Source organism: Leucopleurus acutus (assembly GCF_964270905.1).
Source record: "Leucopleurus acutus genome assembly, chromosome: 11".
In the NCBI taxonomy this organism is placed as follows: Eukaryota; Metazoa; Chordata; class Mammalia; order Artiodactyla; family Delphinidae; genus Leucopleurus; species Leucopleurus acutus.
Window position 1 is genome coordinate 32,912,017 of NC_139152.1, and position 15,957 is coordinate 32,927,973.

Sequence of the window (15,957 nt, forward strand, 5' to 3'; positions counted from 1 at the left end):
GAGAGGTCACAACAGTGAGAGGTCCGCGTACTGCAAAAAAAAAAAAAAAAAAAAAAAGAAATATAAAATAAAATAGAATTGGTAATATTGTTGACCCCAAATGATGAACATTTTCCCTTCCTTTTCTTCCCTTTTCCTTCTCTTCTTTCTCTTTTCTTTTCTTTTCTTCTCTTCTCTTCTCTCATCTTTTTATGCAGGTGTTTAATATTCTCCAACTGCCATAAAGTTAAAGCTATTTTTGAAAATTGAACCTAACCTCTACTGAACACAAGATGAAAATGTGGTTGCTGGTCAATCACCTTGTGATTGTATCTTTTACAACCTGTCTATCAGGTAAGAAATATCCTTTGTATAATCTCCAAAAATTATGTCAATGTAAACAATATGCTGTTCACTTCATTGAATCTGGTGTATAAAGTTAGAATTAATATTTTCTTTTGACACCTGGGTCAGACAAGTAAATTCATATATATTAAGGTTGGCCCTTGTTCTCTTTTTTTTTTATTAGTTTCAATTAAAATTCACAAGATTTAGTTAATCAGTCTTATATAGTGATGTGCTGGTAAATGTTTAAAATCTGGATCTCTGGGAGGAAAAGAAAAATCCCTGCTGTGTAGCATTTGCCAATTCCTATAGAGTAAGTCGTCCTACTATTCTCAATTTCAACTTGAAATCATTTAATGTGGTGGCAGAAAAGATATGTAACAGTTCACCATTATACAGTATGTTCACTATATAATTATAATAGACAACCTCATCAGCATACATAAAAGTAAAATACAGTAAAATAATTAGAAAATAATGGATTTTAAGCTTTTGTTACCTTTGTTCTTTTTTATTTATGTTAATATAATTTAATTTTTATTATTGGCTGGTCTATCTTATGAAAAATAATTCAGAAATAATCTACAATGTATTCAGGGGCTTAATAACAAAGCAGTTTTAAGAATGCTATAGTTTTAGGACAAACAAATACTATATTTCTATCTTTCAAAGACAAGTGTGAAAGATTCAGAAATATTTTCTACAAGGAGAGGTACGTTGTATTTTTATCTGAAGCAGCATGTTTTCTACAATCAGTTTTTTCTGATACCTTTGTCTCAATTACCTTAGGTCAGTGCTTGTTGAGTTGTTATTAAGTTCAAGACTTAGTTGGATATCATTTTATCATTTATCAGCCCCCCTTGATTGCTTTAATGATGAACTTGATAGGCATCTTATTGTATTTCTTATGTATTATTAAGGGAATAAAAAATTTATTTTAATTTAGGGAGTAATTTTTATTATGATGACTTCAAAATCAAGAAAAATATAATAATTTTATCAGTACTTAAGAATTTTAATGACATTGATATAACCACGTAATTATACACACACACACACATATAACTATATGCTTATATATTATATAAATATAAGAAAGAAAAATTTTGTGGTAAGGTTATTATTGCTGTATTACCTTTATGAATAAAATAAAACAAAAATAATCTTATTAGTACTGAAAATCCATACTAATTCTGTTGACCATAAATTTTAGTGCTACAACTATAAAATTGCAAAGACAAGAAATAAATATTTGCAAAGATATGGTGATACTTCAGCCTTAATAGTGAAAGGCCAGTAATCTTATTTCATTAACTAATATCTCAGTTATCTGAGTAATGTTTGAGACCACAACCTGAAGAGTTGCTTTGGGGATTAATTTTTTTTCTTTTTCTTTTTTTCTTTTTAGAGTTTACATGGCACAGAAGGTATGGTCATGGAGGTAAGTTGATGAAAGGGTTAATTTTTAAATAGCTTTCCTCAAATAAATCATATTTCATCCTGCTTTAAGCTATTAATTCTCCAAACTTCAAGCAAGTGATTAATGTTAGAGCACTTGGAAATTTTGTAAGATGATTTATCTAGGGTCTTCAGGCAACTTGTTTGATTGCCAGAATGAATGAATGGATACACCACGAACAAATATCCAACTAGAAGATTGTAGCAGATGGAATATATTCAACACAACCTGTATTTTTTCCTGCATGCTTTGTAACAATCCTATGCTACTAAACTTTGAAGCAATATTTTCAATATTGTAAAAATCTAGCTTATTTTGAAAGCCTCCTGCTTTGCTGCACACATCACTTTAACTAAAGTTAATGAACTTGGAACCTTAAGATTCAGTTTAATTAGAAATCCAAAGACCTTGCAAAATTTATTGTTTATTTTTTATTGAATATAATTAGCAATCCTGCTAGTTTAGATTCTATTTCAACCACTGAACAGTTCTTGCCAGAAATATAGGCAATATAGTAGACTGCAAAAAAAAGAATCTAGAGTAAGGCCAGCCTGGATTTACATAGTCAACCTGGTATTCACTAGATATGTGATCTTGTGCAAATTATTCAACTTCTATGAGACTCAAGTTTCCAACATGTAACAATCACAGGATTCTTGTGAGAACTAAAAAATAATGTGACAGGGCTTCCCTGGTGGCGCAGTGGTTGAGAGTCCGCCTGCCGATGCACGGGACACAGGTTCGTGCCCCAGTCTGGGAAGATCCCACATGCCGTGGAGTGGCTAGGCCTGTGAGCCATGGCTGCTGAGCCTGTGCGTCCGGAGCCTGTGCTCCGCAACGGGAGAGGCCACAACAGTGAGAGGCCCGCGTACCGCAAAAAAAAAATAAATAAAAAATAATAATGTGACAATAGCTTCCAGCACAGTGACATACATAGTAAGTGCTCAGTAAACATAGTAAAGCTGGTAACCAATAAAAGCCACAGCATAGTGGTAGGAGAATGAATAATTAGGAAGAATCACTGAGCAAACAATGCAACAACTTCCATGCCAAAGCAAGATATTCATGCCAGAGTGGGTCTGAATTTCCCTCTGTAGGGGATTAAGAAAAAGGACAGTCCTAGCATGAAGCACATCAAAGCTATTTCTGTTTCCTCCTTGTGAGTTAGGAATAACATTTAGGCTATATAAAGATCAGTGAGATATGTTTTTTGACTTCAAGAACCTTACATATAATAGGGAATAATAAAAGGAAGATTAACAGATTTATAAGAGAAATAAGCATTTTAAAACAATTACTTTGAGGAATAAATGAGTATTTAATGATGGAGCTAGTAGGTAAGGGAAACTCGAAGTATTTCAATTATTAGAAATGGAGCTAATTCTTAGAGGCAGTGGCACAAATAAAGTGCAGATGTGGGCAAATATGGGCTGTGTTAGATCACTAATTCAAAGAACTCTTGTTCTGCAGGATGTTAGTAGGACTTCATTGTCAAATAAATTTGAGAAAGGCTAGTTCATAAAAGTTCAACAGTTTATTATTAAGTGTAATATATGTATTAGTTTCCTCGGACAGCTATAGGTATAATAACGTGCCACCAACTGGGTGGCTTAGAACAACAGAAATTTATTGTCTCACAGTTCTAAAAGTTCCAAACCAAGGAGATATCAGGGTCATTCTTCTGCTAAAACCTGTAGGGGAAAGCTCCTTCCTCGCCTCTTTCAGCTTCTGGTATCCCCATCATTCCTTGGCTTGTGGCAGCATACATAGGTAGACATAAGGTAGGTGTGGACAGATGCCCAGATAGTTATGCAAAACACAGTGTCTAGGGCTTCAGGGTTGGACCATAGGTCAAGGAAATTGTTGCCATCAAGAAATGTGATAGGCTCTTCTTAGGCAGGTAATGCCATGCTAAGGAAAATTTAGTCAACTTAACCATTCTGCTAACCAGATCCTAATCTTCCTTCTAATTATTGGATTTCTGCACATTCTCAAGGCCAACTCCTTATATTTTAGTTATGATAAATTACTGCAATGTTACCTATTACCCATGAGACTAAAGAATTAGGGCACCAGAGTATTCAAAGCCTAAGCCCTAAATGTCCTTGTTCTCTTATCAGTGGGGAACGATTGACAATGAAGACAAGAAGCATGCTTTGAGACAATTTAAATATTGTTTCATTTGGAGAGTTTATTGTATTTCAAGAGAGCCTACAGCACTCCCTATCCCATAACCACTGTAGCATTGTAAATATTGTAAAAATTCTAATATTAGACTGCGTTAAAATTTTGTTTTCATCGCTTTTTCTAATAGATTTTTTTCCTGAGAATCTTATTACAGCATACTTATATAAAATTATGTTTGAAAACTATCAGATTGAGATGACATATTACAGAGTGAGAAATAGGATTTGATTCATAATGAATATAAAATGAATAAAAAATAACTCTCAAGCACAGATAGTAATTATACTTTCAATTTCCAGAGATAAAATAGGATAGCAAGGTTACAGTGGACCATCTCTATATAGTGAAAGGTGAAGTAATACCATTTAAGATCATACAACTAAGTGATTACATTAACCATGAAACTGAGAATGCTACTGAAAAAAGCAGTAGTTTTTGCCTGTTGCTCACATCTGTGAATTTGACAGCAAATATTCATACATGATTTCTTTTTTTCTGTTAATCTTCTTGATCAGATTTAAGAAATGAACTTACTTCTGCAATATATTACCACTATATGGTAGAAAATACACAAATTTGCATTGAGTAGATCAAAAAAAGAGTGAAGTGCTGTCTTCAATTAGCTTGAGAAGTCATCTATATAATTGTGTGCTCCTTTTTAGAAGAATATATCCAGTACAAAAAAGAGCATGTGTTTTAAAAATAATCTTATTTTTTTAACATATTATCCATGTGTTTCTTGTACCCTTTAACCCCATAATACTTCCAAAGCATGATCATTTGTCATCTAATTATTTCCATGGCCCTAGAAGAAAAGCAATGGATGGCTGAATTCTTGTTAATGGAGATTATAATGCTTATATTAATGGATCCTTTGCTGAACCTTGTGTTGTATTCCCCCTGAAAGTTCTTTTTCCTTGATCTGGGCTCCCTAGCTGAGCTAACAGAGCAATGAGCTCAGGTAGTATTCAAGGGGGTTATGAAGTTCACATTCAGAAGTTCACACTGAGCATGCCACAACAATTCAAAACCTTGTGTTGAGTAATTTATCTTCCCAGAGCCCAAATATGTTCTCAAAATTAAATGTATAGAGTAATTGGTAAACCACCTAATGGAATATTATGCATTATTTTAATCAGGCTCGAAAATTTTACAAAAGCTAGAAATGCACATTTATAATATATACTGAGTAGAAACACTAATGTGATGTGGTGTGTCATATTCTGCTTTTTGATCTAGAAAGTGGGCAAAAGGAAATATCTTAAATGTAATATTTTCTCAAGTGAAAAATAAATTAAATATTTTATTGGAAATTAGCTTCATATTTTTATCCCTTAAATGTTTTGTTGTCTCTTCCTATAAAGGGCAGATGGAAGTGGAGTACTAGAAAATATCTGCATATAATTTTGGAAAAGCACTTGTCATTGAGAAAAAATAGCATGGGGCACTGATAATATACAGTTTGGCCTATAAACTTCAACCCAGCTCATCCCAAAAGTGTTTTATTTTTACATCTATCCTTTGAGGGATTGCCTATCAATAGATATAGTCCCATCATTATTAACATGTGGCATTCCATTATTTTCAATGGAAATATTCATTGCTGGTATCTTTTCCAGAAAAAAAAAAAAAAACTAAGCATTATGATCATGATGAAGAAACTATAAACAATATTTTCAGTTTACTAAAAGATGACCGATTTTTATCTCAAAGGCATATACCTTAAAATCATAGAGTCAGAAAGTATGTTGGTAGATGCCAGGGGCCAGGAAGTGGGGGTGTGGAGAGGGCGAATGGGGAGTTGTTAGTGTTTAACAGGGACAAAGTTTCAGCTTAGGAAGGTGAAAAATTCAGGAGACAGATGATTGTGAGAGTTGCACAACAGTGTGAATGTACTTAGTGCCACTGAACTGTACAGTTAAATATGGTTAAAATAGTATGTTTTATACTATGTGACTTACCACAATAAAAAAAATTAAGAAATAAAATAAAGTAAAAATGAAAAAAGATACACTATCAAAAAAATATGCATTTTATGAAAATATGCAAATCTACTAATCTCTACCTCCATATTGATGTATGTTTATGTGCAACTATCTTTGTTGTATTTCAGAGCACTGTACAGTACTTTAAATAATCAAGGCAACTTGGAATGAACAAAACTCACTTTATTTCAAAGTGATAAAAGTAGTTATTTCAAGAAGGCTAATAAAATTATAAATTAAATTGAGAATTATTACAAACCCAATACTGGCACTACCAGACGGCACTCTAGAAGCAGGTGCTAGCAGGCCAGGATTAACTATTTCTACATTGGAAATACAATACTGTTGAAGAATCTTTAGGTAATGAAACCCTGCACCTATTGAGATGAGTTCAGATTTTGTGAAATAGTGTGTAATCACCATTATTAAACGAAGTAGATACTTAATTAAGTTGACAGTCTTTTCAATTCGCTGCTTAATGCAAAATTTTCCGATGCAAGTTGGAGTCGACCTAAAGAAAAATCCCTAACCTTAAAGACCTGAAATTCTATTAAAAGTGTCTTTCATAGGGGACTTCCCTGGTGGCACAGTGGTTAAGAATCCGCCTGCCAATGCAAGGCACAGAGGTTCGAGCCCTGGTCCTGGAGGATCCCACATGCCACGGGGCAACTAACATGTGCCACAACTACTGAGCCTGCGCTCTAGAGCCTGCTAGCCACAACCACTGAGCCCACGGGCCACAACTACTGAAGCCTGTGCACCTAGAGCCTGTGCTCTGCAACAAGAGAAACCACCGCAATGAGAAGCCTGCGCACCGCAACAAAGAATAGCCCCCACTCACTGCAGCTAGAGAAAGCCCACATGCAGCAACGAAGAACCAAGGCAGCCAAAAATGAATGAATTAATTAATTTAAAAAATAAATTTTTTTAAAACAGTGTCTTTCACAGAGCATAACTTTTAAATTTTAATAAAGTCCAACTTATCAAATTTTTTTCTTTCATGGATCATGCTTTTGGCATTATATCTCAAAACTTCACCATATGCAAAGTCAGAATCAAGTCATTGACTGAATTAAGGACAACCAACACCTCTAGTTCACCAAACTGTAGCCTCACAGATGACCATCTAAAATTCTTATGCTGCCACTGATGTAACAAATGGAAACTCAAGATCTAATCCAGTGCAAATCAGGGGGTTTCTGCTTAAATTATATGCATAATTGCACCAAACATCCATTCCTCTTTAAATTTGATGATCTTTTCTATTGGTAATGATAGTAATACCATAATCATCAGGCTTGTATATAAATACAATGTACTTAGAAGATATTCATGAGCTTTAAACTCCCCTAAACACTTTATTTTTAGTATTCTAAATATTTAGTCTATTTAGGTATTTTTTTTTAATTGTTCAAAAAATTTCATACTAAACTCATAATTCATCAGGGGGTAAAGTGAGAATAGAAGTCATCTTACCTTCCAGAAGAGAATCAAAATATATTAATAAAATTGAACTCCTCTGCTTGTCTTTGTAAGCTTTTTTGTTTTTTTTGGGGGGGGGGCGGAGTTGGGAAGAAACAACAGACTCTCCAGGGCAGCAGTGTTACTAAATTGCTCCAGTCAGAAAAGCTGTGCAACTGGGAGAGATTCAAGGAAGAGCTTATGAGATTGTCCAAGTGGGAAGAAAAAAATAGCATATGATTTTTACCATAGATAAGCACAAGGTCGTTTCTTTCAGAGATTAGAAAATCTAGACCCTACGTCCAAACAAAGGTCTAGTTATCAGGGATTTGGGTTTCATTCCTCATTTTTCTCTGGTGTGCTATTATATCCTGAAAGGCCAGAAAACATTGGCCATCATCAGGAAAATTATAGAAGCAAAGCAGAAAACATTATATGCATTTCTAGTTTTTATAACCTCAGGGATATGGAACTAGACACAGCTCAGAGCAGTGTCAGTGTCATACTCAGAAAGTATGTTGGTAGATGACTTCAAAAGCATTAGCAGAGGACTTCTGTGAACACCTTGCACTCATTGTCTTACTTATGGCTGCAGTAGGCCTGTGAAGTCCTTAGGGCATGTGCCCCTATTCCTTTCTTTTTTTTAAACTGTAGATACCATGTAGAACAAACTTATATAAAACAACGGCTAGAACACTGCACAGCTGGAGCTAAATCCCAGTTTCTCTGGTTCCTCCAATTCTGATCCAGCAATTTATCTGCGGTCTGAAATAGAATGGTGGTTTTGGAATGTAACTAAGGTCTATAAATTCTTGAATGGCAATTTCAGCAAATTCCAACTAAAAATGAGGCTTCTCCCTTTGAAATATTTCAGGTCAGTTTAGAAAAATTAATGCTTCATACTGGGAGAAACTAACTGAAGGTTTTTGTTAGTCATCTATGTACACAGAAATATGTATTGACATAATGCTTATGGCACCATAGCTACAAGAATGAATAAAATTTGGCCCCTGAAGTTTTTGGAATTAGTCTAAGAGATGATATACATAAGATATTTAAATTAAATTTTGAAAGCATTGGCAAATTCATGATAATCAGTAGTTATTGATTACTGACTACATGGGTTGTCTCAATGTAATTCTCACAATAGTCCAATGAGATAGATTTTATTATTATGCACATTTTATAAAGCATGATATTGAGTCTTGGAGACATTAAATAATTTTTCCAAAAGCACTGCTAAACAGTACTAAAGCAAGATTTAAAAGACATAATTAAACTTCTTGTTAAGAGAAACTGGGAGAAAGCTTTTATCCTTAAGTTTAATGTTAGAACAACCAAAATTTCAGTGTAGCATTTGCCTTACACTCTCTCTTAAAAAGTAAATTGGAGGAGTGAACCATAGCTTTTGATCAAGCAGAGACATTACAATGATCCCATGTAAGACTATTCCTCATTTCTAGTCATATACATCAGTATTAATTCATTTGGGGTATATGGCTCTTAGCTGTGCTCTGTAAATGGTGCCACACTGATGACATGGGAGTGAATCTCTTCTCCTCATCCTGCTATGATGTGTCACACCTGCCCTTCAGAGAGGATACACAGTCAGGAACAACTGCTTCTCAACACTATTTTTGTGGTAGATTTTTTTTGTGTGTGTGGTAGATTTTGTGGTATTTTTGTGGTAGATTTTAAATGAGTTGTCCAGATCCCATATCATGTAATTAGTTTACTGATTGTTCTAGATGTTGCTAAGTACTAGTGCTGGTCACATGTTTAAAGACAAAAACAAAAATTAAACAAGAACTGACCCCCCAAAAGGACTCATTTCCCCAGAGCATCTATAAATTCATCCGTTATGTTGTTCAAAAGTTGTTAAGTACCTGGTATGTTCCAGACCTGTCCGCAGGCATCTGCAATCTAGTGAAACAGAAAGTTTTATCAAGAATCACAGCAGGTGTGTTAAGTGTCATAAGCCTGACAGGGAGTTATGAGAACATAAATGAGGACCAACTAAAGCTAGGAGGGGTTGGAGAGGTGGCTTCGTGAAGGAACTAACGCTATGACTAAATCATAAAGGAGTGTACAAAGTTTTTTGTTTTTTTTTTTTAGATTTAAACTTTTTCCTTCTTTTTTTCTAATTTATTTATTTATTTTTGGCTACATTGGGTCTTTGTTGCCGTGCACGGGCTTTCTCTAGTCGCGGTGAGCAGGGGCTACTCTTTGTTGTGGTGCTCAGGTTTCTCATTGCGGTGGCTTCTCTTGTTGCGGAGCACCGGCTCTAGGCGTATGGGCTTCAGTAGTTGTGGCACGTGGGCTCAGTAGTTGTGGCTCACGGACCTAGTTGCTCTGCAGCATGTGGGATCTTCCCAGACCAGGGCTCAAACCCATGTCCCCTGCATTGGCAGGGAGATTCTCAACCACTGCGCCACCAGGGATTCCAGGAGTGTACAAATTTTGATAAGAGGAGTAAAGTCAGATGGTGATTCCAGAAAGAGGAAGAGTATGTGCAAAGTGTCAGAGGCATAGAAAGCATGACTTGCATGAGGAGCCGTAAATAGTGAAGCATGGCACCGCAGAGTGCTTTTGGAGAAATGCTGAGAGATGGGCAGAAAAGAATTTTGAATAAAGAACCTGAACATTTTCCTCAGGATTATAGTGGCAAATATCTTTGGTTTGAATGAAAATGGAGATTCCATGTTTCTGACCTTTTTTTCAAAAAACTTTTTAATGTACCCAAATTATCTTTGATTTGTAAAATAGAACAATGTAAAATAATTGTATTTTTCTTATAGTTTCTGAGGAAGACAAAGGATTTGGACCAATTTTTGAAGAACAACCAATCAATACCATTTATCCAGAGGAGTCACCGGAAGGAAAAGTTTCACTAAACTGTAGGGCACGAGCCAGCCCTTTCCCAGTTTACAAGTAATGTACCTCATTGCTCTTTTCAGAAAGAAGTGTTGGACTAAAGATTACAGATCAGCATCTATGACCCTGTATCTATAGAGAAAGCTATGGCATAAAGCTTTCTACGAAGTCCAGGAACATTAACAAAAATATTGTCATACAGGTTATTTTTTTAAAGTTGTTAATACCCAAATAGATAGTTTTCGCAAATATATGCAAATAATTCACTTCCTATTTCCTGCAGAGATAATGCCAGTGTCATTTGACATTATCCACTTAAAAACTGGCTAATGGAGATCATGCTATTAAGTAAGAAAATTGTTATATGAATAATATGCACAATTTAAATATATGCATTTGAGGATAAGCTGGTTTTGTATGTATTGGCCTGGATAACTCATACCTACAAATGATGGATAGTATTTCTATATTAACTACATTTAAAGAGCTTCTTACATAGATAACTCTAGAAAGCACTATTTTTTCAGTAGTCTCAAATCTATATTCCAGACAAAGCAAATTCCTTAAATGTCTCTACTTATCGGACAATCTATATAACATACCTCTTTATGTTTTTCTGGGGTACATATTTATGCTATCAAAAATAACTTTATAGAAAGTAACATTTGGTTCTCTTGCTTCAGAGTGTTCAGAAAAGTATACTAACAGTTTCTAGCCTGATGTAAAGAATAAGATTTAAAACTTAAGCAAATGCCAATGGATTTTGGTTCCAGGAAAACAAAGGAAGTGATTGATGGGGAAATTGGGTCTCTAGTGTGTTAATGTCACCTGAGTTAATTGAAGGTTGTCATTCAACAAAGTTGATTTTAGTACTAGATTTTTCTTCTCATGGATAGAAAAATAACTTTCTATTTTTATTAAAAAGTTGTTATCATGGAGAATACCCCTTCCCCCCATTTAATTATACTTGAACTCATTTTCTCTTGCCTCTGGCTATAATTACAAAAATTTTCTTAAAATAAATATAAATTTATATGTAAAATCACCATCTCTTTAAAATTATTTTTTTTTAATTTTATAAAAGTAGAAGTAGATATTTTATAAATTATAAATAACACATTTGTTCTGAAAATAGTTGATGCGCTAGATTTATTTCTACCCTTAAGTCATATATAATGGGAGTTTATGTACGTAACCGTGGACATGGCATAGTATAACTAATGGGGGCTCTAGAGAAGATTTAATCCAGGTACAAAATTTTATAGGAGAGGAAGCTGAGTCCTGAATAAGTAAGTTGACTTGCTCTGCTCCAGAGCTAGTAAATTACAGATCCAGGGCTGAAATACAGGTTTTATGACTTTCAAAGAAACATATAATTTTTTTCAGTATTTATCTATCTAGACAGGTCAATAGCATTTAAAAAACTATTTCAGTGACGGTTATTCTGTGACAGTTATTCTGTGACAGTCTGTCCTTGACATTCATACACGGAACCTAAGCAAATCAGCCTCCAGGCTCCAATGGAAGAGAAAAGAACAGCAGAGGCTGTTCTCAGATGGTGTTCTACGAACGTGTACTTCTCTTTGCTGCCGCCACTACCACCATCCAGCAGAGACAGTAAGAAGCAAAGTTTTACATCAATAAAATTTTGTACATGTTGATTAGCACCTCTCTCTAGCTCCCTCCTGCTAGTCCCACTTAGTCTTCTCATTAAAATATAAAAAAGAACAATGAAAAGCAAAACTTTGCTTGGCAAATACATCACCAACTCCCTCCCAAAAGTTGCATCAGCACGTAAGTCCCCAGGGCGAGTACGGCCTGTTTATCTACACGTTAATGTAGAGAGCTGAAGGGGAGAAGTAGACGTTTAATTGTTAGGAAGGTGATCTGCATTTGACATCAAAATAAAAAATATTCAGCTCATGATGCAGCTTGTCTGACAGAAGAACACTTGCAGTTATGAACATTTACTTAATATTCAGGGCAAGCCATACTTACCTTGGTAATCATGTAATTTGTCATTCACATAGTACTTTTATATTTATGGCATGTTCTATGATAATTTGTTATTCGTGGCAACATCATGAACGTTACAACAGGGAACTTTACCTTTCACTCATCAGCCTTGAGGTTTTCATTACCTTGCCTTGTCTCCCACAATAACAAGAACTCCAATAAAAATTGTGTTTAAAGCTGTGTAAAAGGAATTACAGCAAAGGTGAATCTTCCTGAAAATAAAATAGACCTGTGAACTTACCTAACACAGCAAAACTTAATCATTATATGACATCAAGGGCAGAATCAGTCCCACTGGGAAGAAGTTAAAGCAATAAATAAAAATTTAAAGTAAATATAATGAGGGGGCGTAAAACCTAACAATTGGAACTGCCTAACAAAGAAACCCATTGCCTTGGCAAGTACTAAGTGACTTGGCATTGGATGGTTCAGTCAGGGACAATATTGCCATCAGCTGGGGTGAGGGGGATGATTTATTCATTGGGTTGGTATTTGGTAGGTTTTCAGAAGCAAAGCACAGTTTTCTGTTGTTCGCTTTTGAATTACTTCCTACACAGTAAAAATTAAAACTAAAAATGTTCCAGTAATTTGATTTATTAAAAAATGTTATAAAATCATTAGACCTCTTTGGCAAGATTCTGACCCTAATCAGAATTGTGCAGCCAGGCAATGAATGATGGGACCACAGCCCACTGGTTCACCATGGCTCGTCTTATAACATTGCAGAAGACATGGAACCTTAACCCTGATAGAACATGAGTATAAAATTATGCAGGTGGTCAACTTAATTGACAACTATTTTATATATGCAATCTTCTCATCATCTCACCAAGAAACTTAGATTCCTGTTTCTAGTTGGTTTATTCATAACATCATCTCCATGTAAATATACCTTCAATAGTGTACTTGTGGCTTGGAAACGAAGACCCAGTTGACTTTAATCATGTTCAAATAGTGTGATCGACCTCTAGTGGTCAGAATATGACATTTACTGAGAAGAATCCTGATTTCAATTAGTATGTTTTTTTCAAAAATGACTCATATTTAGAATCAGATATTGATATTTTATATTTTATTTCTGCTATAGGAATGTTTTTAATATTTTATACAATATATCTATATGCATTAATCTAAACTAGTGCATAAAAGGTTACCATTTATAATCCATGTATATCTGCTAAGAAACCAGTTTATGCAGCAAAATTCAATGAAATATTTGTCCTTTGGAATGCCTCATGAAAAAAAAGGAAATTATTCATACACTTGAACATTTACCTTTCTGTGCCTGAGCTGAATTATAAATCATGAGCCCAGAGGCACAGAATTATAGGATGTGAATAAATACCACTCTGAGTCAACTACTTAATCACCTGACTTCACATGGAGCTATACTCATATTATTTTAGAACAATGTTAGCCCAGTACACTGTTTGCAGTCCTCTTGGCCTTTGATATGACATTTATTTCTTTTTTTCATAGATGGAGAATGAATAATGGGGATATTGATCTGACAAGTGATCGGTACAGTATGGTAGGAGGAAACCTTGTTATCAACAATCCTGACAAACAGAAAGATGCTGGAGTATATTACTGTTTAGCATCAAATAACTACGGAATGGTCAGAAGCACTGAAGCAACCTTGAGCTTTGGATGTAAGTAATTGTAACTTTAAAAAGGGCAAATGGATTTAGGAGAAGTAAAACTTAGATGTTATCATAGGAGTTTAACAAAAGGAGAAATCAAGAAAAAAAGAAAGTGAAGGACTCCATAGATGAGGTGTGTCTTACCAGATTAGTGGGCCTTAATTGTGTGGAGAAGAAAAAATTTCAGGAGAGCAAAATGTCACGAGGGGTGTTATGAATGTACTTGAAGTAGTGAAAGGTAACACTGGAAAATAAACTAAGGCCATGTTCAAAAAGATCTTGAATAAGTTTCTAAAGATTACTATCAATGGAAATGCTAAGCTATGCATTCTCAGTGGGGGTGATATCACCCCCAACGTAGTGAAAATTGGTTTTTGCGGTGGGGGGAACCATCTTAGATATTACAACATAATGGTCTATGGCTCTCCAACGCTCAGCCCCACCCAACAAAACTTTTATTCCTTAGTATTTAATTTTTCTTGTTAAGAATAAATTAAATAAAATTTCTCATTTTGGGGACAATAATAATGAAAAATATTTTGAGAAACATTGTGCTAAACTAAAAGTTAGAGGTTATTCTGAAAGAAAAATGTGTGTTGGGAGAGGAGCTGGACTAGATGTTCTCCCTGAGTGATTTTATGTCAGCATTTAAATATTCTGCAAAATGAATTATAGGATGAAAGTGACATTTTAAAAGGACCCAAGTGGTAGTGATTACCAGGAGGGAGTGAGACAGGGTCAGGAAGTGCAGTCCAATTAAATTGGTGTGGTGACAGTGGGAATGAAAATAATAAACTCAGTCCTTGAAGAAATACACAACAGATTGCATTGCATTGAAAGAAAAAGACCTTCAATATTTTCTTAAGGAAAGTCTAGTCAAAAGGCAGAAACATTCTGCTCTCTTTAAAATGGGATGGCGCAAGTAAGACCAATTTCAAGGATGGGAGGAAGCATTTAAATTGTCGCTTCACATGCAGAGGTGACATTAAGTTATCCACAGTGAGATAGATGTCAGCTAAGTTTTGAGGACAGGGATGGCATTCCAGTGAGGCATCAGGACAAGAAAAGTAGATTTGAAGCGTTCTTTGCAAAAAGGTAGTTATTGGAATGATAAATTTTCAGGGACATAAGTATACTGAGAGAAGTAAAAACTAGATTTTATAATTCGAGTACTGATCACATGTAAGGAATAAGAGATGAGGCAAGACTGAAACAGAATGAGAACCAGTAAAACAAATGAAGAATCAAATAGTAGGCTCTCAATAAACCAAGCAAAATGTGAGTTCCAAATACACAGGAGAGAGTAGAGGAAATAAAACAGGAAAACCCAGAATTTGGAAAAAGGAAGAGATTGTTGACCTTAACATTCCTCATCTAGCATCCTGCCCTTCATCTTTATTCCTTCTCCCCATTGGAGTCCTCCCTAAAACTTTCTCTGGTAGAGCCCTGGGTTTGTCTGAACACACTATTTCCAGATACTCTTATGGAGATTCTTCCTAAATCTGAAACAAAGTTTAGGAAATGCTCAATCTTCAGGGTTGTCCAAATAGTTATCAGGTGCTACCAATGTCCATACTCTTCTGTAGTGTGTGCACATCCCAGTGTGTGTAAAAGGGAATTAATTGACTTTGATAGGTTTCACCAAACCAACAGAGAACTATTGTATCTAAAAGTGAGTTAGTAGCTGAAAAATAAACTTTAATGAGTATCAATCTTTCTATTGCCCAGAGAGTGAATGTTTTCCTTTTTGTTTTCATGATTAGATCTTGATCCTTTCCCACCTGAGGAACGTCCCGAGGTCAGAGTGAAAGAAGGGAAAGGAATGGTGTTGCTCTGTGACCCTCCATACCATTTCCCAGGTAAACTTAGCTCTTCTGTGATTATAAGCACCTAGGAAATGAAATGGGGAAGTTTCTGTTTTCTATTTTTTTGTTTTATTTTCTTAATAATAATGGAACATTTATAATTAAATAAGACTCAATATTTGTGTAACCTTATAATGCATGAC

At 34.9% G+C, this 15,957-nt stretch overlaps 1 protein-coding gene across 3 annotated transcripts in view; it reads left to right on the forward strand.

Annotated features, from left to right (window-relative positions):
- Positions 1 to 272: 272 nt before the first annotated feature.
- CNTN1 (contactin 1) overlaps positions 273 to 15,957 on the forward strand; it is a gene marked incomplete at its 5' end in the record, with an annotated part of 162,667 nt that continues 146,982 nt past the window's right edge. For 2 of the 3 annotated variants that reach the window (XM_082849223.1, XM_082849225.1), the window contains 5 exons: positions 273 to 333; positions 1,733 to 1,765; positions 10,215 to 10,347; positions 13,786 to 13,958; positions 15,713 to 15,808. In XM_082849223.1, coding sequence (XP_082705349.1) covers positions 273 to 333; positions 1,733 to 1,765; positions 10,215 to 10,347; positions 13,786 to 13,958; positions 15,713 to 15,808 — 496 coding nt within the window. The remainder of the gene's footprint in view (positions 334 to 1,732; positions 1,766 to 10,214; positions 10,348 to 13,785; positions 13,959 to 15,712; positions 15,809 to 15,957) is intronic. The other variant, XM_082849224.1, reaches the window with a different exon arrangement.